Source organism: Lissotriton vulgaris, chromosome 2_1, assembly GCF_964263255.1.
Source record: "Lissotriton vulgaris chromosome 2_1, aLisVul1.2, whole genome shotgun sequence".
NCBI lineage: Eukaryota > Metazoa > Chordata > Amphibia > Caudata > Salamandridae > Lissotriton > Lissotriton vulgaris.
Genome location: NC_141687.1, coordinates 587,332,698 through 587,357,771, shown reverse-complemented (window position 1 = coordinate 587,357,771; position 25,074 = coordinate 587,332,698). Strand labels below are relative to the sequence as shown.

Sequence of the window (25,074 nt, the reverse complement as noted above, 5' to 3'; positions counted from 1 at the left end):
TATCGTGTGCTTTCTGTGTCGGGAATTATTGCAAACAGCTATCGTGTTTTTCTACTTTAACAAAATGATATTCACCAGCACTTTTTTTTGTATTTGCAGGCAGCGTGGCGCCAACTCGTCTACCACTAAGCTTTGATATTCAAGATCGGCAAAAGTCGCACATAGCCACTAAGTACTCTAACGAGTCACAGCATCCACGACCTTTTCATTCGGCTAGACAGCCTCCTATCGGCAATTTACATATGTCGAGACAGCAACATCCTAAACAACATCTCACCTACATGTTCTTAACAACAAACTTTGCAAGTCTTTTGTTATTTAATGAACTAACTGCGTTTTTTGTCTTCCACAGTATGTAAAGGACTACAGCCACGGAAAGAAACATTTCTTCGAGCGAGCTCAGAAGGTATACTTCGAGACAGTGGACTGGAGCCTCTCTCGATTTTTCGACCGATCTCAGGAGGTATACTTCGAGACAGCGGACTGGAGCCTTTCTACATAAACTGTAAGTTACTTGCCTGTCTGTGGAAGTAATTTGTCCTTTTGAGCAGCGGTATTACGACCACATTTTTCAGTTTTACACGCGCAAACCAAGCAGTAATAATAGGAATCACTTTAGATTTAAATTGTGTTGCCTATACGTTTGTCCAATTTCACCATGTTTTTGTTTAATGCGTTTGAGTTCTTTTTGGTACATCGCCAATAGGTACATTTACGATATAAATGTTTTCGCATGTCTACTTTATTCATGAACTTTTCAAATTCAAACAAATGCTTACATTGTTAGGACCTCTGTTTATTCAAATTCGCCATTATGTACATTTTGGATGCCTTGTTTGTGCGATGCCACATTTTATTTAATATGCTCAAATCGTGGGGCTGAGAGTTAGCTGAGCACAAGCATGTATTTGTCGCAACACTAGATTTAGTCAAAGCATGAAGGCCCGTTACATTTACTGAGAGCATAAAGAACAGTTAGGATAAGGTGAGACCGACGAGTTTCAGTGCAAAGTTATACATCGGCAAACTGTGCATTTAGGAGGAAAATGTTTGCGCATGTAAGTTTAGCCCTTTCTGTGAAAGTCATTTGTCCCAGATTTTATTTAATATGCTCAAATCGTAGGGCTGAGAGTTAGCTGAGCACAAGCATGTGTTTGTCGCAACACTAGATTTAGTCAGAGCATGAAGGCCCGTTACATTTACTGAGAGCATAAAGAACAGTTAGGATAAGGTGAGACCGACGAGTTTCAGTGCAAAGTTATACATCGGCAAACTGCATTTAGGAGGAAAATGTTTGCGCATGTACGTTTAGCCCTTTCTGTGAAAGTAATTTGTCCTTTGGAGCAGCGGTATTACGAGCACATTTTTCTGGTTTATACGCGCAAAGCAGTAATAATACCTATCACTTTACATTTGAATTGTGTTGCCTATACATTTGGCCAATTTCATCATGTTTTTGTTTAATGCGTTTGAGTTCTTTTTGCTACATCTCCAATAGGTAGATTTACGATATAAATGTTTGCGCATGTCTACTTTATTCATGGCCTTTGAAAATTCGAACACATGCTTACTTTGTAAGGCCTTGCTGTTTAATCCAATTCGTCATTATGTACATTTTGGATGCCTTGTTTGTGCGATGCCAGATTTTATTTAATATGCTCAAATCGTAGGGCTGAGAGTTAACTGAGCACAAGCATGTGTTTGTCGCAACACTAGATTTAGTCAGAGCATGAAGGCCCGTTACATTTACTGAGAGCATAAAGAACAGTTAGGATAAGGTGAGACACGACGACTTTCAGTGCAAAGTTATACATCGGCAAACTGCATTTAGGAGGAAAATGTTTGCGCATGTAAGTTTAGCCCTTTCTGTGAAAGTAATTTGTCCCCTTTTTTATTTAATATGCTCAAATCGTAGGGCTGAGAGTTAGATGAGCACAAGCATGTGTTTGTCGCAACACTAGATTTAGTCAGAGCATGAAGGCCCGTTACATTTACTGAGAGCATAAAGAACAGTTAGGATAAGGTGAGACACGACGACTTTCAGTGCAAAGTTATACATCGGCAAACTGTGCATTTAGGATGAAAATGTTTGCGCATGTAAGTTTAGGCCTTTCTGTGAAAGTAATCTGTTCTTTTGAGCAGCGGTATTACGAGCACATTTTTCTGTTTTATACGCGCAAACAAAGCAGTAATAATACGTATCACTTTAGATTTAAATTGTCTTGCATATACATTTGGCCAATTTCCACATGTTTTTGTTTAATGCCTTTGAGTTCTTTTTCATACATCGCCAATAGGTACATTTACGATATAAATGTTTGCAAACTGTGCATTTAGGATGAAAATGTTTGCGCATGTAAGTATGCCTTTCTGTGAAACTAATTTGCAGTAAGAATACGTATCACTTTACAATTAAATTGTGTTGCATATACATTTGGCCAATTTCACCATGTTTTTGGTTAATCCATTTCAGTTCTTTAGGTAAGACTAATCTTTCACACACACATATATATATATATGTTTAGTTACAACTTTAGTTCACAAACTGCTTTGCACGATGCGAGAAATTAAATAAAACACTGACAACATTCCTTGTTTTATTTTCACTGCGTGCATGCGCGGATTTCTATATTTTTAAAGGCACATACAAACCAGTAACGTGACGCAAATAATTGCCATACTATTACATTAGAACGCATTAATCGCTAATACGCAAAGCTTTAGCTAAGATTCAATTTACACAGTTTGCATGAGAAAATCACTGCTTTTTTTGCCTGCACTCATAATATTTTGCTAATGCTATTTTTGTTTTATAGGGTCAAAAAGTAGACGTTTGTTGCAACTGACCCATCGACTACACAATTTGAAATTCGTTATATAAACACGGTATGTTAATACTTTATTTATTTTACTTAATACATTTCTTTTTTTAATAATTGCTGTCTGTACTGAGCATTCTTTGCTGTATAGTTATACACAAAATTTCGCTCATAAAGCACATCTTATGCGTTTGTACAAGCGCTGCACTGGTGAAGTTGTAGTCAGCAGAGAAGGAAAACTTATAACCAACACTTTTTTTACAGGTCCCTGTAGGAAATGCTTAGAAACTCATTTACCACATGCAATATACATAGATCTCTTTCTTTCCTGCCTTCCCTTTCAATTTCTTTCTTGCCTTTCCTTATGTCTCTCTTCTGCATTTACTCTGCATCTCCCTCACAATTTTACATTCACTGTCCTTTCTTTCACTCTCGCATTATTCTTCTCTCCTTTTCTCCTACTTTCTCTTTCTTTTGCTCTCCCTCTCTCTCCTGCATCCTCTCTCTTCTGCCCTCACCCTATATATTCATCCCCACCTTCTTTACAGGTCCCGGCAGCAAATGCTTACATACTAAGCTAGCACATGCAACATACATACATCTCACTCTCTTGACTTCCAGTTCAATTTTGCATTCTTGACTTTATCTCTTTTGCATTTACTCTGCATCTCCTTTCCCATTTTGCCATCAGTCTTTCTCTTTTATTTACTCCTGCTCTATTCTTCCCTCACTATTACACCTACTTTCTTTCTTCTTCTCTTCTCCCTCTTTTTTTCATGCCCTCTCTTATACCTTCTCTCTCCTGTGTTTTAATCTTCTTTCCTTCTATCATGCACACTTTCTTTTACTCCCTCTCTATTCAGCTCTCACTTTTACCCATCCTTTCCTTCACTCTCCTGCTCTCTATTTCTTGCGTCCTCCCCCTTCTGCTTGCTATCTCCCGACTTATCTATTATGCTTATCTCTTTTACCTTCTCTTTTCCTATTCCTTCTATCTTTATTTCTCTCACCCTCTTGATATCTTAACCTTTTGCCCCTCTCTTCTTCCATACACTTTCCACCACTCCTTCTTTCTCTCCTCCTTATCTCGCTCTTTTGTATTCCTTCTTTATTTCTCTCAATTTTGCCCACTCTATCCATCTTACTTTCACACTCTTGTGCTTTTCTTCTTTATCTACCCTTTTTCACATTCTTTTGTCAAAATCTAGTTCCTCCCGTTCTCTCTTGCACTCTCTCTTCCTTTTTTCAATTACTTTATCGCTCTCCTCTATATCTCTCTCCTTTCTGCTCTCTCTCTTCCCTCTCTCTCCTGACCCCTATTCTAGCTGCTCTCTCCTTCCTTCTTGCTCCCTCTCTATTATGCTTCTCTCTTTATCTATCTATCATACTTCTATTTCCTGCACTCTCTTCCTTCTTTATCTTTGTCGTCTTTTCACCTCTTTGCGTTCTCTCCTTATCAAGCTTCTCTTTAACTTGCACTGTTCCTCATCCTTTCTTTATCTCCTTTTTTATTTTCACTCCTTTTCTTTTTGCCTATCCTCCCCTCTTTCTTTCCATCTCTCTCTCTTCTTCCTGACCTCTATCTCTTTCTACCTTGCTACTTTATAGTCTTTACTACTATACTAGTTACTCTATAATACATAGTGCTTCTAATTCTCTATTTACAACTTCTAATATACTTCACACAAATGTCCTCACTCTTTTCAATCTTTTGCTAACAATAGATTTTACTTTTACAGGACAAAAAATTTGCCATTTGGTGCAACTGCCCCATCGAGGACACATCTTTCAAATTCGTTCATTCAACACGGTACGTTCATACTTAACCCTTTCGATGCTGATGACGAGCTCAGCTCGTCATCACCCACGGGTGTCGTGTGCTGATGACGAGCTGAGCTCGTCATGGTGCCACTAAAATGGCAATTCCCAGCACAGGAGGGGGAAAACGCCTAGCAGCCAAGGTGTTAAAACTTATTTTACTTTTGACATTTTTGTGGGTAGTACTTCCTGTCTGTACTGGGCATTCTATGCTGGATAGTTATACACAAAAGTTTGCCTCATAAACAACATTTAATTTACTTTGGAGATGAAAGCTGCACTGGTGAGGTCGTAATCAGGAGAGAGGTCAAAGCTAAAGGAAAACTTATAACTAAGACTTTGTTCTTCCTGTCTGTACTGGGCATTCTTTGCTGGACAGTTATACACAAAAGTTTGCCTCATAAACAACATTTAATTTAGTTTGGAGATGAAAGCTGCACTGGTGAGGTCGTAATCAGGAGAGAGGTCAAAAGTAAAGGAAAACTTATAACTAAGACTTTGTTCACAGGTCCCTGCACACACCCTATATCTTCTTCCACATCCTGCAGCAAATGCTTATATACTGAGACAGCACATGCAACATACATACATCTCCCTCTCTTGCCTTCCCTTTCAATTTTGCATTCTTGCCTTTCCTCTCTCTTGCATTTACTCTGCATCTCCTTCATGATTTTGCCAGCAGTCTTTCTATTTTATTTACTCCTGCTCTATTCTTCCCTCACTTTCTCCTACTTTCCTTCTTTCTTTTCCTCTCCCTCTTTTGCATCCCTTGTCTTCTACACTCTCTCTTTTCACTCCTTTTCTTTTTGCCTATCCTCCCCTCTTTCTTTCCATCTCTCTCTCTTCTTCCTGACCTCTATCTCTTTCTACCTTGCTACTTTATAGTCTTTACTACTATACTAGTTACTCTATAATACATAGTGCTTCAATTCTCTATTTACAACTTCTAATATACTTCAGACAAATGTCCTCACTCTTTTCAATCTTTTGCTAACAGTATATTTTACTTTTACAGGACAAAAAATTTGCCATTTGGTGCAACTGCCCCATCGAGGACACATCTTTCAAATTCGTTCATTCAACACGGTACGTTCATACTTAAAACTTATTTTACTTTAGACATTTTTTTGGGTAGTACTTCCTGTCTGTACTGGGCATTCTTTGCTAGATAGTTATACACAAAAGTTTGCCTCATAAACAACATTTAATTTAGTTTGGAGATGAAAGCAGCACTGGTGAGGTCGTAATCAGGAGAGAGGTCAAAGCTAAAGGAAAACTTATAACTAAGACTTTGTTCTTCCTGTCTGTACTGGGCATTCTTTGCTGGATAGTTATACACAAAAGTTTGCCTCTTAAACAACATTTAATTTAGTTTGGAGATGAAAGCTGCACTGGTGAGGTCGTAATCAAGAGAGAGGTCAAACCTAAAGGAAAACTTATAACTAAGACTTTGTTCATAGGTCTCTGCACACACCCTATATCTTCTTCCACATCCTGCAGCAAATGCTTAGATACTGAGACAGCACATGCAACATACATACATCTCCTTCTCTTGCCTTCCCTTTCAATTTTGCATTCTTGCCTTTCCTCTCTCTTGCATTTACTCTGCATCTCCTTCATGATTTTGCCAGCAGTCTTTCTATTTTATTTACTCCTGCTCTATTCTTCCCTCACTTTCTCCTACTTTCCTTCTTTCTTTTCCTCTCCCTCTTTTGCATCCTTTCTCTTCTACACTCTCTCTCCTGTATTCCCATCTTCTCTTTCTTTCTATCATGCACTTTCTTTTACTCACTCACTCTATTATGCTCTCACTTTTACTCCTCCTTACCTTCTCTCTCATGCTCTTTCTATCTTGCGTCTCGGCTTGCTCTCTCCCTACTTATGCTTGCTCTCTCCCTACTTATCTATTATGCTTATCTCTCCTGCCCTCTCTTTTCCTATTCCTTCTATCTTTATCTCTCTCCCTCTTGCTCTCTTACCTTTTGCCCCTCTCTTCTTCTTGCATACCCTTTCCATCTCTCTCCTTTCTTTCTCTACTTCCTAGATCTAGCTGTCTCTTGAATTCATTCTTTATCTCTCTATTTCCTGCGTCCTTTCTCCTTTCTGCTTGCTCTCTCCCTCCTTTTCTATCATGCTTATCTCTCCTGCCCTCTCTTTTCCTATTCCTTCTATCTTTATCTCTCTCCCGCATGCTCTCTTACCTTTTGCCCCTCTCTTCTTCTTGCATACCCTTTCCATCTCTCTCCTTTCTTTCTCTCCTCCTTATGTCGCTATCTTGTATTCCTTCTTTATTTCTCTTTATTTTGCCCACTCCATCTTACATTCACACTCTTGTGCTTTTCTTCATCTACACTCTCTCACCTTCTTTCTTCCATCACAATCTGTTTCCTCCCGCTCTCTTTATCGCTCTCCTATATATCTCTCTCCTTTCTGCTCTCTCCTTCTCCCTCCTACCCCCTATTCCAACTGCTCTCTCTTTCCTTCTTGCTCCCACTCGATTATGCTTCTCTTTTTATCTCCCTCCTTTCTGCTCTTTTCTCTTTGCCATCAATCTCCCTCTTGCACCCTCTTCCAACTGCTCCATTCTTACTTATTTCTTGCTCATGCCCTCCTTCCCACCCTCTCTTTACCTCATGCATTTTCTCTCTCTCTCCCTTGCTCTCCCTTTTGCCCTCTCTCTTACTTTCACTTTCTATCTCCTTCCCTATCTTGTGCTACATTTCCATCTTGCACTCCTTCTCTTTCTTGCCCTCTGACTCCATTCTGCACTCTCTTCTCTTTTCTCTCTCCTTTTTGCTCTCTTTCTTCTCTCTCCTGCCCCCTATTCCATCTGCTCTCTCTCCTTCCTTCTTCCTCCCTCTCTATCATGATTCTTTTTTATCTCCCTTCTGCTATTTTCCCTTTGCCATCACTCTCCCTCTTGCCCCCTCTTCCAACTGCTCCCTTCTTAATTCTTTCTTGCTCATGCACACCCTCCCTTTAACTCCTGCTTTCTCTCTCTTTCTTGCTCTTCCTTTTGCACTCTGTGACTTTCACTCTCTATCTCCTTCCCTATCTTGTTCTGCCTTTCCATCTTGCACTCCTTATATTTTTTGCCCTCTGCCTCCATTCTGCAGTCTTTTCCCCCTTTCTACGTTCTCTCTCATGATCTCCATTTATCTTGCATCCTCTCTACTTCCTTATCTATCATACTTCTATCTCCGGCACTCTCTTCCTCTTTCTTACTTATCTTTCTCTATCTTCTTTTCACCTCCTCTCTGCATACTCCGTTCTTTCTTTTGCACTCTCTCTTCCTTTTTTTAATTACTTCTTTATTCTTTCTTCTCTATATATCTCTCCTTTCTGCTCTCTTCCTTCTTCTTCCTGCCCCCTATTCCATCTGCTCTCTCCTTTCTTCTAGCTCCTTTTCTATCTATCATGCTTCTCTGTCCTGCACTCTCCTTTTTCTTTTCTTTTCCTCTTTCTAATACTCTCCGTGTTCCTCTTCCTCCCTATCTATCATTCTTCTCTCTATCTCCTTTATGCTTTCTTTTCTCTCTACCATCCCTCTCTCCTGCACCCTCTTCCATCTGCTCTCTCTCCCTCTCTCTTGCTCATGCCCTACTTCTTACTCTTCCTTTACCTTCTGCCTTCCTCCTCTTTCTTCTTACTCCTGCGTCTTATCTCCTTCCTGCCTTCACTCTCCATCTCTGTCCTCATCTTGTCTTCTCTTTCTATCTTGCACTCTTTGGCTCACTGTCTCAGTCTCATGGTGCAAGGACCCCCATAGAGAGAGATGTAGATGGAGGGCAGTAAGAAGAGAGCAGTTGGAAGAGGGGGCAAGAGGAAGAGTGATGGCAAAGGGAAAAAAAGCAGAAAGGAGAGGGAGATAAAGAATAAGGATAGATAAGGCAAGAGAGAGAGAGTATGCAGAGAGTGAGCAAGAGAAAAAACAGATAAAAAAGAGAAAGTTAAAAGGATAAAAGAGGGAGCAAGTGCAAGAGAAAAATAGTACATAGGGAGGAAGAGAAAAAAAAGACAAAAAGAAACGTAAGGGTAGAATGAAGTCAAAAATTCCTTTTCAAACTTAAAAAAAAATCCGGTCATTCAAAAGAGACAGTCATTTATTTGTTACAAAACACAACATCGCTTACCTGAAAGTAGTTACGCCAAGGAGGAGACCCAACACGGAAACACTAGAGAGAACAGCCCAAAAAATAAACATATCATAAGAATATAAACAAAATAGCCAAACACCTGTAAGAGAAATACTAATTACATTACAATTTAAAACGCGTACCTGAAATCCCTTGTGCCATGGAGACAGCGAGCCATGGATCCCAAGACAAAATGCCGACCGGAAATAGTTACTATCTTGCACTCTTTGTTTCCTATCTTCTCGCTCCATTGTACCCTTACTTTTCGTCTTCCCTCTCTCTTCCTCCCTCTCTTCCTCCCTATCTACTATTCTTCTCTCTTGCACATTCTCCCTGTTTTATCCCTTTAACTTTCTCTCTTTTCTATCTTTTATCTGTTTTTTCCTCTTGCTCACTCTCTGCATCCACTCTTTCTCTCCTTCCTTATCTATCATTATTCTCTTTATCTCCCTCTCCGCTTTTTTCCCCTTTGCCATCACTCTTCCTCTTGCCCACTCTTCCAACTGCTCTCTTCTTCACTGCCCTTCTACATCTCTCTCTATGGGGGTCCTTGCATTATGGACACTGAGACAGCGAGCCAAAGATCTCAAGACAAAATGGCAACCAGAAATACTTGGCCAACCCTGCTGTCAAATACTGCAACAAAAGAAAAATAAATTTAGTCAAATTCGGAGCATTCAAAGTGACAGTATTATCAGCTTTACAAAACACAAAATTGCTTACCTGAAAGTCTTTACACCACTGAGCTGGGCCTCTTGCTCCTGCACCTTCTTCCATCCATTCCTCCTTCTTGCTCATGCCCTACATCCTACCCTCCCTTTTTCTCTCTCTCTCATGTCCTCTCTCCTTCCTGCCTTCACTCTCTATCTACGTCTCCATCTTGTCTTCACTTTCTATCTTGCACTTTTTACTTGCTATCTTCTCACTCCATTCTGCACTTACTTTTCTTCTTGCTTTCTAGCTCTCTTGATCTCTCTTATGTGTCTTCTCTCTTCATCAACACTTTCTAGCTACTTTGTGTGCTTTACACACATTTTTCCACTTCACTTTACAAAGTTAGTGTTAGCATCCCTATAAGGCTATATAGATATATAGATGATGTTAACTATAGTGTTTATTTAGGAACACTATGCCACAACTATGGAACACCCTGGACAAACGCAATGACTTATATTTACAACTAATTGTGTGAAAGTTTTATGTTTGTCTGTTATTTCTTTTACAGGTGCACAAACACTCCGCAATTAGGAGTATTTTTGGAATGAGCAATTGCTCTTCCCCCTTTTTTTATGCACTAAATCCTTTTTTTGATATTTTCACTTTCACGCCCCCAGGTCAGGGTGGGCGATTAGAGAGTCCATACCGCCGGAGTATAATTCTGTCATTATAAATGCCTAAGTAAATGTAAACAACTGTAAAAGATGAAACATGTTGACTGACTAATTAGTATTTTAAATTAACAAATCCATTACCTTGGGCATTAAATTCAGACACATAACTCTTTCATTTGTGTACTAAGCATCAAGAATTATAGAATTGTACTTACACATTAGGCAGTTTTAATTATAAAACTCACAACATGCCTTTTTCACACAACCTGCTCCGCAGTCTTCTGGCGTCGTAGCACACCAAAGAGGCATTCGGCCTCTTTGGTGGGGCCCAATGATGAAGCATGACACTGACTAGGTCGGTGTGTGAGGGCTTTCTTTTCCACCTAAAGTGAGTGTGCAATTCCCCAGTTGCATCACTCAGTCTCTGTGGCAATTTTAGATTTATTTAACGTCTCTTCTCTTGTTTATTTAGATTTAACAGGGGATTAAGTGTTCCTTAATCTCACTACCTCTCCTATTGTTCTTTTGTACTTGCTTAAAATTACAAACAATGCATCTAATACACTCTTTACAACTTTTAATAAAATTCACATCGTGTAATTTACATTTCTATCTTTTTTTACCTTCCTTTCTACACCTCTATATCCTCTCTCTTCCTTATCATACTTCTCTCTTTTCCTTATCTTTCTCTTCATCTTTCCACTACTCTCAATATTGCCTATCCACCCCTCTTTATTAACATCTCTTCTTCCTGCCCTCCATCTCTCTCTATCTTGCTCACTTTATCCTCCTTACTACTATACTTTACTAGTTACTCTATACTACATACATTTCTAATACTCGATTTACGACTACTAATATGCTTCATCACTCAGTCCACACACATACTACACATACAACTTCTACACATAGTCTTAAAGTATGTACTACATATACACTTTGTACACACAATTTCTACACATATGCCTTTATACATATACGTTTGCCACTCATTACACATGCACTCTTTACACATGCACTCTTTACACATGCACTCTTTACACATGCACTCTTTACACATGCACTCTAGTCACAATGTTTCAAAAACCTATATCAATATACAATACAATACACTATATAGTATTAAATATAACTTACTGTATACACTATTTAATACTATTAATTAATTACAATTAAAAAACTTTTTGCTAAAATGTTTTAAATACTAACAATGATTAGGAGTATCGAGCCGCTTTTATTATATTAATATGTAAACTCAATATTAATGCTTGTTTCATTCTTCCTTAGATTGCCAATTGATTGAATAAGATCAGACGTTCATAATTGTTTGACACAACATCAGTGAAAACATCATCACGGTAAAAGTATCTATTTTGCTTCTGTATTGACTTGTAAGTATAGAAATAGCAAGGAAAAAAATAAGACACATATATCAACACACACACATATATATATATATATATATATATATATATATATATATATATATATATATATATATATATATATATATATATATATATATATATATATATATATATATATATATATATATGTATATACTTATAATTAGGAAATATCATATAGAAGATTTCCATAGGTAACATTAATCTTAAGAAAAAAAATTAGGTAACAAAAAATTAAAACTAATTGCTTTTTATTTTGCTACCAGCTCCAACTATAAAACAAGTCAAAAACAACAATAGAGTGGATTTAGAGAAAAAAAAAACTAGACCTAATCATATATATAATTAGTTATAAAAAAAATTATATATATATTTATATACTTACCATTGAAAATTATTTCTTTTATAAAGACAATTGCTAATTGTTTGGAAATATATACAATTAGAAGTATGTTTTTTAAATAAGCTATCAACCTGTAACTTGGAATATATTTAACAGTAAAATAACTATATATATACATATAAATATATACAAATATATATATATATATATATACGCTAATAGTATAACTTATAGCTAGTACATCACTAAAACTGTAAAAAGATACATCTAAAGCTGCTACCTAAAATACAAAGCAAAAAAATAGTGTTAAATTAATTGCCTTGGATTATAGTTAACTACAAAACAAATATAAATTAGCAATAGATATATATATATATAGATATATATATATATATTATATAAGAGAGAGAGAACGAAAAAAGACTCGCGTATAACAAAAAAATCTAGCAATACTGTAGCGATATCAAATTATTTCATAAATTAGCTTAGCTAAGATGCAAATACTAGCAGCAGATTATCATCAAGGTCATGACAAATTTACATGCAATTCTAGAGGTTATCAATGCTTGCCAAATAGTACTTTTGCAATTATACACAACTATTACAAAGATGCACATACATGGACTAAAGAAGACTTGCATTACATTATGAAATTAGGTGATGCTTTATATATAGATATGCATTTACTTAATAGCGAACAACTTAGGCATCCAGATGAGTTACCAAATTTTATTGAACACAATACTACTATCTATTCTCTTAAACTTAAAGAACCTTATTATGGAGACATATTACAACAATGTGACCCTTCGTTTCCAAATCTCAACAAAATATTACAACCTGCACTTGATTCCAACTCCGGTGTTATACTTTGCATGGAAATTTATGTTATTTCCATTTTTAAGAAAAATGATTCGTACTTTGTATTTGACTCACATAGTCGTGATAACACTGGAATGCCTCATCCAAATGGAACATGTATTACTATACAGTTCAGATTTGAAAAACTTCTAGAGTACATCACAAATCTGGCACACTATCTTAAAAAACCAAACAAACATTGTGTGCCGTATGAATTAACTCCAATACAAATAAGTACGATTACAAAAGAATCACTTCAAAAAGCAATGGTGCGTCATGAAAAAAATAAGAATGCAGTAGCACCGAAATTTTTTTATGTGTATTCTACTAAAGCTAGTGAAAAATTTTTCACACAAGCATTTGAAATGCGTATAGAAAATGCCAAAACAATCATTCAGAGATGTCAATCTAAAAAAAATACTTTTTTGAATAAGGAACAGCCATTAGCATCTTTAGATAATACTCCTAGTACTAGTACGTATTCCTGTGCAATTCTCACTACAACAGGGCCTAATAATCTATCTAAAAACAACAGCAAGCAGATCAGCACAACACAATATACTAATACACCAGAAGAGACTACTCCTACTGACACATATGCAAGTATACTTAAGAAAACACTAAAGGGCAACACAGAAAGACAACATATTAATAGCACACACATAAATGTACAACAAACAATACCAGCAAGTAATTTAAATACCAACACATATTCTACTAATGTAATTAATAGCACACACATAAATGTACAACAAACAATATACACAAGTAATTTACATACAAACACATATTCAAGTGATTACTATAATACATATAAACTTATTACTGGAAGTAATGACAGTTTACTTCATGATAATATACACAATAGCTATAGTTGTGTATGCGGAGCCCCGCAAATACATCCCCTGATGAGGCACACCAATTTTGATCACACACAAGTGCTTCGTTTTCAATTATATTCTTCGTTTATTTCATTTCAGTACTTTGTACTCATTTTGAGCATAGTTGGCTCGGATATTGAACAGCATATCCAACAGTCGTTATCCGTAACACTTAAACATTAACCTCCAATGCATTTCGGGCTTGAGTGCCCTTGGTCACGGAGAGTTTAAAGTTACGCGTAGCGTCTGAAGACGTTCTCCATCGGTCATCCGTTCGCTGTCGAACAAAATGTGATCAAAATTGGTGTGCCTCATCAGGGGATGTATTTGCGGGGCTCCGCATACGCAACTATAGTCATTACCTAAAGTGTCCTAGACGGATGACACTACCCTACAAGTGCACCCAGAATCCTAAACGTTCATCGACCCACCTACCTACCTTTTTGTTGTGCACCCCTCCACTTCTACTATTTGAATATACACAATAGCACATTGCACAACAAGGAAAGTAGCACAAATAATACCAATATAGATTCAAATATTTTAACACAAACACCACAAGAAATTCCCTTTTTACATAACACACATCCACAGGAAAAAAATACACATAGTAATAAAAGTATTCACTATACACATTGTCTTCAAAATAGTATATTTGCTATTCTAAAGAACTACTGTAAACCAGCATATATTTGGGATAGTGTAGACTTGCACTGTATTATGAATCTTGGAGATGCTTTGTACACTGAAATGCACTCTGTTGATGAACAAGATTGTATGCAACCTCTAAAGTTACCAAATTACATAGTTAGCAATGACATAATCTATTCTACAAAGCTCAAAAAATGCTTTAGCGAAGAACTAACAAAATCAGCACAAACTTTACATAGTAAATTTATATCTGCATTAACTTCTACAATTAATTCACAAACTGGTGTATTGATCTCTATAGGTAGATATATAATTTCAGTCTTCAAAACTATACATACATACTCTCTATTTGATTCACATAGCCAAAATGAAAATGCAATACAACATCCTAATGGAACATGTATTGCTATCCAAATTGACTCTATTAATCTTATTATAGAATACATCCTAAAGTTAGGCAATAGAGAACAAATTACTAATTCTGAGAGTATTACTTTATATTTAACTACAGTGAACATAACAACAATTAGCAAAAAAGGATTACACCAAACACAACGGAATCATAAACAAGGAAATGTAAAGTCTAGAAAAAGCATATATGTTCATACGACACATATATCTATAAATGCATTAGGGGAAATTCCTTCAAATAACTTACAAGTAGAAAATACAATAATAAACACACAAAACAGCAATAGTCAGGACAATAGACTGCATGTAACAGAAGACAGTTATTTAGCTTCACACATAGCTCTTAACAATACTGAGATAATAAACACATTAACAGCTGATGTTGAATCACTAATTCAACCAACCAATATAGAAATTCTAGAAATAAACAGTAATAGAAAAAGAAAACAGACACAAAACAAAGAGAATGAACCTAATCATAGACATATAGCAGGTCAAACAACAAATGATATAATTAGGATATTTCAGGAAGAAATACGATATGGACCTGAGTACACTTGCACTATTTACAATCAACTATGGCATAAGCAAAGTCTTCAAAATACACACAGTATTAGTAAGAGAGCTAAATTCATAGAATGTAACATTAGCAAATACAGAACAAATGAGATATGCAGAACATGTTACACATATATATCTAAAGACAAAATACCTCCATGTTCAGTATATAATGGGATGACATTTCCTGCTATCCCAGCAGTCTTACACTTGCATAACTTAGAAGAAAGATTAGTATCACCAAGAATACCTTTTTTACAAATTAGAACATTACCACGTGGATTCCAAAAATCTCTATCAGGTGCAGTAGTAAATGTCCCTGCAGACGTTATGACAACAGTAACTGTTTTACCAAGGCAAATTAATGATAACATGACAATTCCAATAAAATTAAAAAGGAAATTAAGTTATAAATCTTATACCCATTATGAAAATGTTAGACCAAACAAAGTTAAACGTGCAGCTTTATATTTAGCCACTACAAGCACTTTGTTTCAAGAATATGGAATCACTATTAATAAAGATTGGGATTATACAACACAAGATATACATTCTTGTGATGAGACTTCAGATACAAGTAATACGTCAGATTCCTCAGACAACATTCCAGCAGGAAATTTAGATACTATGTTAGATAATGAAACTATTACTACAGAAACAAATAATATTTTAAGTTTAGCACCTGCAGAATATAACACACCAAGAGGCCTGTATGAAGACAAAGATTCTGAATATTTGGCATTCCCAACTATATTTTGCGGAAAACGAAGGCCGACTAATGAAGAAAGGCATGTCCCAATACATTACAGCACAATCTGTCAATCAGAAGTAAGAAGTAATGATCTAAGAGTAGCAAAGTGTGTTACTAATCTTTTCTTTAAATTAAAAACATTACACATTAAACAATTACAGAGCAAAATATTTATATCTCTTAGGAAATACTTTAATAATGGAAACATTATAACTGCCAAAGACATAAAAAATAAATTAGATACAATTTTACAGTATAATGAAGGATACAAAATACTTAAAACTATCCGTAGTTCACCACCATATTGGGAGCAATGCAAAAAAGACCTCTTTGCTATGATTAGACAATTAGGATTACCAACATTTTTTTTAACTTTATCTGCTGCAGAAACGAAATGGTATCACTTAATTAACATATTATTACGTACAGAAAAGAGACCAGAATGCACAAAAGAAGAATTTAAAAATATGTCATGGGAAACAAAATGCAAATTAATACAGCAAAATCCCATTACATGTGCAAGACATTTTGACTTCCAAGTTCGGAAATTATTTAATTCTATTTTATTGCATGAAAGTAATCCGATTGGCAAAATTATTGATTACTTTTATAGAGTGGAATTCCAACAACGGGGATCACCACATATACATGCTATAATATGGATAGAAAATGCTCCACTATATGAAACTTCTGATAGAAATGAAGTCACTACTTTCATAAATAAGTATGTTACATGTGCAAAAACACAAGAACCAGATATAGAGTCTTTACTACCTCTACAAAGACACGGCCATACCAAAAACTGCCGTATCAAACATAAAAGAACATGCAAATATCATTATCCCAGATATCCAATGCCTGAAACTTTTATACTAGAACCAATAGAGCTAGACAAAACAAATAACGAGCTCTTACAGCAAATTGAACTAATACATCTAACTATAAACAGCCAAGAATTTTCAAATTATACTTTTGAACAGTTTTTACATTCAATGAACATAGATCTAAAACAATATACTTTATGTATACAATCTATTATACAAAAAAATACTATTTTCTTGAAAAGGACACCAGCTGAATGCTTTATAAATAACTACAATCCAACTATTTTGAAAGCATGGCAAGCAAACATAGATATACAATACATCTTAGATGCATATGCATGTGCTGTGTATATTGTTTCATACATTAGTAAATCACAGCGAGGAATGAGCAAATTAATTGCCCAAGCTGCTAAAGAAGTACATGCCAATCCAAGTATTAAAGAACAACTTAAGCATAAAGGGAACAAATTCTTAAACTGTACAGAAATAAGTGCCCAAGAAGCAGCATATCTAATACTACAAATTCCTTTACGGAAAAGTTCAAGATCTTTTGTATTTATCAATACAAGTCCTAATGAAAAGCGTACATACTTATTAAAAGACATCGAAACTATCAATTCTTTACCAGATGAGTCTTGTAAAATACAATATGATAATATTATAGTGAGGTATAGTAAACGCCCTGTAAAATTAGAAACATGTACATTAGCTGACTATGCATCTATGTATAATGAAAAGAAAAAATGTAAAGGAAAAGAAGAAACAGGCCATGACAATTTCCTTATTGAAAATAACTTTCATAGCTCAGATGACGAAGAACTTGAGATAAATTTAGTAGACGAAACAAACTGCATAAAAAGAAAAAAAGCAAGAGTAATTCGCTATTGCAGATTTAACATCAAAAATGACTCAGAAAATTACTATAGAGAATTGCTCATGCTTTTTTACCCATGGCGAAATGAACATAATATAATTAATAACAAGGAAACTTATTATGAACGCTATCTAGAACTTAAAAATGCAGTTGATTCGAACCATAATAAATATAATAAACATAATAAACAACTAACAACTAATAGCAATGAAACTAGTATATTAGATACATTGCTACCACCAATAGATACAGAAGAAGATAACACCATATTCCATGAAGTGCAAAATAATGAAAACCCATTGTATGACCTATCATTTGATTTAGGGATTAGAAGTACAAGTAGAGAAGAAGCACTAAGCAATAACATAATGCCAAAAGAACAATATGATAGTATAATGCAAAATCTAACAGCAGAACAACTTAACTTTATATATCATCATTTGCATTGGGTTAAAACAAAAGAAACACCATGCTACACATTTTGTACAGGTGGTGCAGGAGTAGGCAAATGTTTCCTTATAACAGCACTTTACCAAACATTAGTACGTTATTACAATACAAAAGCAGGAGAAAACCCAGATAACATATATGTATTGCTTACAGCTCCAACTGGCAAAGCAGCACATAACATTCAAGGCCAAACACTACATAGTACTTTTAAAATACCTATTTCACAAACACTAACTCATTGACAGCTAACTCATGAGAATAGAAGCACACTACAAGGTCAGCTAATGCATCTTAAATTGCTAATAATTGATGAAATATCAATGGTAGGGGCTAATGTATTCAACTTTATACATAATAGATTGCAAGAGATAAAAATGTCTGATCTCCCTTTTGGCGGAATATCTATTTTAGCAATTGGAGACTTTTACCAATTGAAGCCAGTTTTTGACCCATACATATTTGACAACCCAAAACATTCATATAGGCCAGTAAGTACTAATTTATGGCAGACACATTTCAAGTTATTTGAGTTGACTAAAATAATGAGACAACAAAATGACTTGCCATTTGCTCAACTACTAAACAGATTAAGAGAAGGGAAACAAACAAATGAAGATATTATACAGATAAAAACACGAGAAATAGAGCCACCTGAAAACATTAGCAAAACGATCCCTTACATTATGGGAACTAACAATGAAGTCAATAGCATAAATAATGCAGTTTTATTAGAACATATAACCCATTACCCAGTTTACACAGCTACAGCAATAGATACAGTTGCAGCAGACTTAAGTGAAGCAGTAAAAAAAAAAATACTCCAACAGTTGCCCACAGATTCTACTAAAACAATGAGCCTGCCATCAATATTACATATTGCATTGCAATTAAGATATGATTTAACTAACAATATAAATGTCAATGATGGTTTAACAAATGGTGCAACAGGTATAGTAGAATTTGTAGAAACTATCAATAACAGCCCAAATGTAATTTGGATTAATTTTGATAAAGAAACAGTAGGCAAATTAACAAGACAAGAAAACAAACACATATATCACAGTAATATTTTGCCTCATTGGACACCCATTCATGCTATTACACGGCATTTCCAATATACACAGAAATTTATAACTATTATACGCAAACAATTCCCATTGCGACAATCATCTGCAAGAACTATATATAGAACACAAGGAGAAACAATTGAGCCCATTTACATTCACTTTAACAACAGTAAAGTACATCATCTGCATTATGTAGCTTTAAGCAGAGCTAAATCTTTAGACAACATATACATTAGAAACTTTCAGCAAGACAAAATAGCTGTACATCCAAAAGTGCATGAAGAAATGACACGTTTAAGAACACACATGCAATTACAAATATCAGTACCACAATTAGATAGCTATAGACAACAGTGTAATATAATTGTCCATAACATACGGTCCTTGCAAAGAAATTACACTGCTATTAAATCAGACAAAAATATCATGAACAGTGATATTATATGCCTCACTGAAATCAACACAACTAGAAAAGCAGGTAAGAATACGTTCTTAATAGAACAATATCACCTAGTATTATTTGATAAATTTCACAACCAGCACACAAAGCATGGTATTGCCATTTACTACAAAAAAACATGCTTTTATCCCCAATATATCAAACACAACACGAAATTGACTTTTTATTTTTCACTCAGCATCTTAATGATTCTGAATACTTATTTATTATACTGTACAAACCACCACATGTACTTTTGCAGACATTATTACAAGTTTTAAGTAGCATAATTAACTTGTATCCAAATTCGAAATATGTCATCATGGGAGACTTCAATATAGATTTAACACAAATGTCACCAAACAGAACTTTGCTATTAGAATATATGCTGCAGCAATTTCAATGCCAGCAAAAAATACAACAATACACAACAGACTACAATTCTACACTAGATCACATCTATACTAATGACAACATTATGCACTACGGTACATTAGAATCATATTATAGTGATCACAAAGCATTATGGGTGGCAGTTTAAAATGCAACCACTTCATTAACATGCTATTTTATTACAGGTAATAGCAAAAGGGGAAAAATTTATGCTCAGAATGTGTACTAACATTTTCTCTCATTTCAGATGATTTCCATACAAGACCTCAAAAAAATGAAACATGAAGACAACAAACCGTACCAAAAAACAATCCGAGCCAACGTAATAAAATGTTCGACAAAAACAAACTATACAAATGCTAAACAAGAGAACAAAGTCATGTATCATCTAGCTCTAGCTGATGAAAGTAGTTGCATTAAAGCAACGTGCTACAATGAGCCATTTTACCAGCAAACTAAAGAAGGACAAGCTATTATGATTCGCAATTTCTTAGCCAAAAACAATGTGATTATCATCACGAAACAAACGAAACTATCACGCATGATGCCCTTATCTATACCTCAAGAAATAATACAGGAGGCAGAATATATCCTACAACCCCCTGCTCCACCAATATCACCGATAAAAACAGTTAAAGCAGCTTCACTACGCTCATTAATGAGCATTTCTGGGACTATTGCTGAGGTAAGCTTATAAAAAGAAAAAAAATTATCACACACACCCTTTTACACGCACACTATATACCAAAAACTCTTGCACACAATACTTACCCCTTTGACAGACTCTCACTCTTTGACAGACTCTCTCTCTTTGACAGACTCTCTCTCTTTGACAGACTCTCTCTCTTTGACAGACTCTCTCTCTTTGACAGACTCTCTTTCTTTGACAGACTCTCTCTTTGACAGACTCTCTTTCTTTGACAGACTCTCTCTCTTTGACAGACTCTCTCTCTCTTTGACAGACTCTCTCTCTCTCTTTGACAGACTCTCTCTCTCTTTGACAGACTCTCTCTCTCTTTGACAGACTCTCTCTCTCTTTGACAGACTCTCTCTCTTTGACAGACTCTCTCTCTTTGACAGACTCTCTCTTACTAACTCTCTCTCTTTGACAGACTCTCTCTCTTTGACAGACTCTCTCTTACTAACTCTCTCTCTTTGACAGACTCTCTCTCTTTGACAGACTCTCTCTTTGACTCTCTCTTTGACTCTCTCTTTGACTCTCTCTTTGACTCTCTCTTTGACTCTCTCTTTGACTCTCTCTCTTTGACAGACTCTCTCTCTCTTTGACAGACTCTCTCTCTCTTTGACAGACTCTCTCTCTCTTTGACAGACTCTTTGACAGACTCTTTGACAGACTCTTTGACAGACTCTTTGACAGACTCTTTGACAGACTCTCTTTGACAGACTCTCTCTCTTTGACTCTCTCTTTGACTCTCTCTTTGACTCTCTCTTTGACTCTCTCTTTGACTCTCTCTTTGACTCTCTCTCTTTGACAGACTCTCTCTCTCTTTGACAGACTCTCTCTCTCTTTGACAGACTCTCTCTCTCTTTGACAGACTCTTTGACAGACTCTTTGACATACTCTTTGACAGACTCTTTGACAGACTCTTTGACAGACTCTTTGACAGACTCTCTTTGACAGACTCTCTCTCTTTGACAGACTCTCTCTCTTTGACAGACTCTCTCTTTGACAGACTCTCTCTCTCTCTTTGACAGACTCTCTCTCTCTTTGACAGACTCTCTCTCTCTCTTTGACAGACTCTCTCACTCTTTGACAGACTCTCTCTCTGACAGACTCTCTCTCTCATTGACAGACTCTCTCTCCCTTTGACAGACTCTCTCTCTCTTTGACAGACTCTCTCTCTCTTTGACAGACTCTCTCTCTCTTTGACAGACTCTCTCTCTCTTTGACAGACTCTCTCTTTGACAGACTCTCTCTCTCTTTGACAGACTCTCTCTCTCTTTGACAGACTCTCTTTCACAGACTCTCATAAAAAACACTTTCGTACACACTCTTGAGCACACTATTTCGCACACTCACACACTTTCACACACACTCTTTAACACACACATTCTGCTACAACACGCTCACACCCACTCTTTAACACCCACACTCTTACACACCAACACTGTAACATAATAAACAAATTTCTATTACCAATTTTTTGTCTTACAGGAAGAAGAAACAAAAACAATTGTTATTGCTGGACAAGATACAAAACTTAAATCAATAACTGTGAAAGATACAACGGACTCAGTAAAAATAACTCTTTGGAGAGATGCCACAGACTTTCCCATAGAAATTGGATCCTACATAAAGATGACGCACCTGACAGTGCATGAATTTAACAGCAATAAAATGTTAAACACAACAAGAAATACACAATTTCAAGTAAGTACAAATTATGAAAATATTAATAACTTGCTCTACTACTCAATCTATACTATCTACTTTTTAAAACACCATCAAACTCTATATTCACTAATTACAATTCACTCAAACTCTCTCTTCTAATACTCTCTATCTAAATCGATTAAGCTATACTATGTATTCTACTAATCACTACTATAAAACTCACTAATACTCTCCACTAATAAATCTACTACTCAATCTTAACTACTCTCTCTTTATTACTCACACCATAAAAAAACACTATTACAGAAAAATAACATTCACTATTTCAAAATAACTTACTAATAATGCCCAACTATCACTTACAAATATAACTTTAATACTAACACTTAAGTACACAATTTTTGGTAGTTTTCAAATTCACTTTATACTACTACGCCAATAACTTCAATACTCCAAAAATAATTAACAATGCACTCAAAATCATACACACTCTACTAATAACTCAGTCTACTCACACTGCACTATTAACTATAATCACTATTTACAATACTATTCTAAAACACAAAACTAGTACCTACTACTCACTATTTATTAAAACGTATTTTTACTAAAGTAGCTATAACATTACAAAACAGTCTCTAATCCTCTATTATACACACTATATTATACCTTTTCACTATATTTACTCACAGCTATCCTTTCTTAAACTATCTTTACTACTTATTAACATTATTTAAGCCTGCATATAACAAGAAATGTTTCCGTAGGTCAACACAAGAAAAGAAATAAAAGAACTTCATAAATATGAAATTAACTAAATTCTTTTTCCTTCACAGAAAATACAACCACCAGAAGAAGAAATAAATATGACTATATATGGGCTAGAAACTGCGAATCAGGAACACAGTACACTAAATGTACATATTGATAATGCCGAAAATTTACAATCTGTAGAAATAAATAACAATATTCTACTGGACTTCTTCAATATACCACCGGACATTGACGACATTCAAGAAGCTCTAATGCCAAACTTGCCAAAAAATGTAAATGTAATATTTCAAAATGGATACATACTAAAAATACATGAGTTGTAAAAAACAACACAATACTTTACTGTAAATAAAAGTACAAAAAGAAGATATTCAAATTATGTTTCTGTAAAAAGGCTAAAAATACAGTATTTTAATTAAAGTTTAATTTGCTTTCAAACAATAATACTAAATATATTTACTTAAATAAAATTTTTAAAGCTTTTTATCTTGTCTTTGCATTATTATTTACAGAGTACATAAGATATGTTAATGGACAATTTTACTTTAAAAAGACTACAACAAATGCAATAATTCTATATTCTATAGCAAATTGAGCAAAATGTAAAAATGTTACTGTGCACACTTTTTTTTTTACAGAAGCTACACCACATGCACTCATTCGATGTTCTGTAGCAAATTCATCTGTCTTATACCTTGTGAAAAAATGGTAACATAAAAACATATCCAACGTTCATTGGAAATGCTACTCCCATGATAATGCTCATACGCCCACACTTTCATCCATCCACCCATCATTCATCCCACCACCTTTTCATACATCATTCATACATGCAACATTTTCTCCATCCATACATCCATCTAACATTTCATTCTCCCAAATATACATCCATCCACACACCCTTTCATCAACTATCATTCATCCACTTACCTTTTCACACATCCATCCATGCAACTTTTTATTTAGCCTTTCATCCTCCTATCCATACATCCTTCATCCATCCACGCTATCATCTATACATCCATACGCCCACCCTTTCTCCATCCACACATCATTCATCGCATCCACCCATCATTCACCACAGCACCTTTTCACACATACATTCATCATTCATACATGCAATTTTTAGCCATCCATACATCCAGCCATGTTTTCTTCCATCCATACTTCATCCGTCCACCCTTTTATCCTTTCATGCATCCTTTCATCCACACTTTTATTCATCCATCCACACTTGCATCTTTCTATCCATACATCCATCCTTCTCACATCCACCCTTCAATTCATACACCCACCTACATTTGCACACATCCATCCATCATCCATGCAACATTTTTATTAATACATCCATCTACCATTTATTATACTAACAATACATCCATCCACACTTTCAGTTTCCCATCCATACATCCATCTTTACACATACACACTTCTATCCATCCACTCATCATTTGTCCAACAGCATTTTCACCGATCCATCAATCATTCGTCCATGCAACATTTTTGACATCCATCTTAAAAATTAATTCCCCAATCTATACACACATCAACGCATCCATCCAGCCACACAATACTTATCCACCTACATTTTCACTCATACATCATACATCCATGCAACATTTTAACTATCCATCCTTTCATTTTTCCATCCATCCATCCCACATGCTTCATCCATTCAATGTTTCATCTATACATCAATACACACACACTTTCATCCATCCACCCATCATTCATCACACCACCTTTTCACACCTCCATACATCATTCATCCATTCAACATTTTATACATCCATACATCCACCTTTTATTACATCCGTCCTTCTTCCGTCCACCCTTTCATCATTCCACGCATCCTTTCATCCATTCACACTTTCAACAATACATCCTGCATCCAACCACACTTTCATCCTTCCATCCATACATCCATCCTT

The 25,074-nt window shown here is 35.4% G+C and overlaps 1 protein-coding gene across 2 annotated transcripts; it reads left to right on the top strand.

Moving 5' to 3' along the window:
* Positions 1 to 382: 382 nt before the first annotated feature.
* Positions 383 to 23,492, top strand: LOC147730794 (uncharacterized). 2 transcript variants are annotated; one of them, XM_086958637.1, is made up of 7 exons: positions 383 to 505; positions 2,817 to 2,886; positions 4,559 to 4,629; positions 11,392 to 11,462; positions 20,261 to 20,698; positions 22,190 to 22,405; positions 23,206 to 23,492. In XM_086958637.1, exons 5-7 carry the CDS (start codon positions 20,261 to 20,263, stop codon positions 23,464 to 23,466), a joined length of 915 nt encoding a protein of 304 aa, XP_086814763.1. In that variant the 5' UTR covers positions 383 to 505; positions 2,817 to 2,886; positions 4,559 to 4,629; positions 11,392 to 11,462; the 3' UTR covers positions 23,467 to 23,492. The 2 variants fall into 2 exon arrangements, with proteins under 2 accessions (XP_086814763.1, XP_086814762.1); XM_086958636.1 differs by lacking the exons at positions 383 to 505; positions 2,817 to 2,886; positions 4,559 to 4,629 and adding an exon at positions 5,652 to 5,723.
* Positions 23,493 to 25,074: the final 1,582 nt, after the last annotated feature.

What these genes read in the sequence shown, in the direction of transcription:
- LOC147730794 (XM_086958637.1), top strand. Translation starts at nt 20,261, where the DNA reads ATGATTTCCATACAAGACCTCAAAAAAATGAAACATGAAGACAACAAA. An exon ending in TTTCTGGGACTATTGCTGAG is followed by an intron (nt 20,699 to 22,189) that starts GTAAGCTTATAA and finishes TTTGTCTTACAG; the next exon opens with GAAGAAGAAACAAAAACAAT. An exon ending in CAAGAAATACACAATTTCAA is followed by an intron (nt 22,406 to 23,205) that starts GTAAGTACAAAT and finishes TTTCCTTCACAG; the next exon opens with AAAATACAACCACCAGAAGA.